The sequence below is a fragment of the Oncorhynchus gorbuscha genome, linkage group LG14, assembly GCF_021184085.1.
Source record: "Oncorhynchus gorbuscha isolate QuinsamMale2020 ecotype Even-year linkage group LG14, OgorEven_v1.0, whole genome shotgun sequence".
In the NCBI taxonomy this organism is placed as follows: Eukaryota; Metazoa; Chordata; class Actinopteri; order Salmoniformes; family Salmonidae; genus Oncorhynchus; species Oncorhynchus gorbuscha.
The window spans coordinates 79,600,746-79,602,479 of NC_060186.1; the positions used below are offsets into that span (position 1 = coordinate 79,600,746).

A 1,734-nucleotide genomic window follows, 5' to 3' on the forward strand; every position below is an offset into this window, starting at 1 on the left:
CCTAGCAGCTACACTCTCCTACCATCAATACCCTAGCAGCTCCACTCTCCTACCATCAATACCCTAGCAGCTCCACTCTCCTACCATCAATACCCTAGCCTAGCAGCTCCACACTTGCTAAAGGTGGCTAAAAGCAGGACCAGGGTGTATTCATTGGCACCATTTCCACAGTTGTTGACTGGCCAGTAGAAGCTAACCTAACCTATAGTGCATGGCTTACTTCCTCATGTATCCTCCTGGAGCATGGGCCATCCACATCATTAGCGCATGGCTACATTTACAACTAAAGGCTTGCAGTAAAGCCCAAGGCTTTACACCTGCAGATAGGTTAAGTCACGGTCTGAAAGAGGCGTTCCCCACCACAGGGGGGAAAACAGGCGTTCCCCACCACAGGGGGGGAAACAGGCGTTCCCCACCACAGGGGGGAAAGAGGCGTTCCCCACCACAGGGGGAAAAGAGGTGTTCCCCACCACAGGGGGGAAAAGAGGCGTTCCCCACCACAGGGGGGAAAGAGGCGTTCCCCACCACAAGGGGAAAAGAGGCGTTCCCCACCACAGGGGGAAAAGAGGCGTTCCCCACCACAGGGGGGGAAACAGGCGTTCCCCACCACAGGGGGGAAAGAGGCGTTCCCCACCACAGGGGGAAAAGAGGCGTTCCCCACCACAGGGGGGAAAGAGGCGTTCCCCACCACAGGGGGGAAAACAGGCGTTCCCCACCACAGGGGGGAAAGAGGCGTTCCCCACCACAAGGGGAAAAGAGGCGTTCCCCACCACAGGGGGAAAAGAGGCGTTCCCCACCACAGGGGGGAAAACAGGCGTTCCCCACCACAGGGGGGAAAGAGGCGTTCCCCACCACAGGGGGAAAAGAGGCGTTCCCCACCACAGGGGGAAAGAGGCGTTCCCCACCTCAGGGGGAAAGAGGCGTTCCCACACCACAGGGGAAAGAGGCGTTCCCCACCACAGGGGGAAAAGAGGCGTTCCCCACCACAGGGGGAAAAGAGGCGTTCCCCACCACAGGGGGAAAGAGGCTCCCCACCACAGGGGAAAAGAGGCGTTCCCACCACAGGGGGAAAGAGGCGCTCCCCACCACAGGGGGAAAGAGGCGTTCCCCACCACAGGGGGAAAAGAGGGCGTTCCCCACCACAGGGGAAAACAGGCGTTCCCCACCACAGGGGGAAAACAGGCGTTCCCCACCACAGGGGGAAAACAGGCGTTCCCCACCACAGGGGGGAAACTTGAAGCAGCCATGCTTCTCATCCAGAACACTCTTTAACTTATCCTGTTGAAAAACAGCACTGTTCGCCTCCTACATTTGGCCTCAGCATATTTGCCTGCTCGCCTCACATATCATCTTGCACAACTCTTAGTGACATGCAAACAGCCCAACCTATCTCTGGGCTGGAGAAGGAATAACATGGTGAAAATGAACAATGATAGTGATGCTCCTCTCTTCAAGACCTGAGCCATGGCTCCATTACTGCCTGGGAGTCCCAAATGACATTCCTTCTATAGTGCACTACTTGAAAACATAAAACTCTGGTCAATAGTATCGCACTATAAAAGGGTATAAGGGTAGTATTTGGAACACAGCCTCTGCACTCAGTCAGTCATACTATGCTACAGTGTGTGCTGTTGAGTTTCTGACCCAGGCTTCCTTTCTTAACCCTCTGGGGAGAAGAAGAATTTGATAAACGGAATTACACTCAGACGCCAATTTCTCACTTTAAAATGAATG

At 55.1% G+C, this 1,734-nt stretch overlaps 1 protein-coding gene across 1 annotated transcript; it reads left to right on the plus strand.

Moving 5' to 3' along the window:
• Nucleotides 1–211: 211 nt before the first annotated feature.
• LOC123995579 (proline-rich protein 2-like) lies at nt 212–1,285 on the plus strand. Its single transcript, XM_046299210.1, has one exon. It carries the CDS (start codon nt 212–214, stop codon nt 1,283–1,285), a length of 1,074 nt encoding a protein of 357 aa, XP_046155166.1.
• Nucleotides 1,286–1,734: the final 449 nt, after the last annotated feature.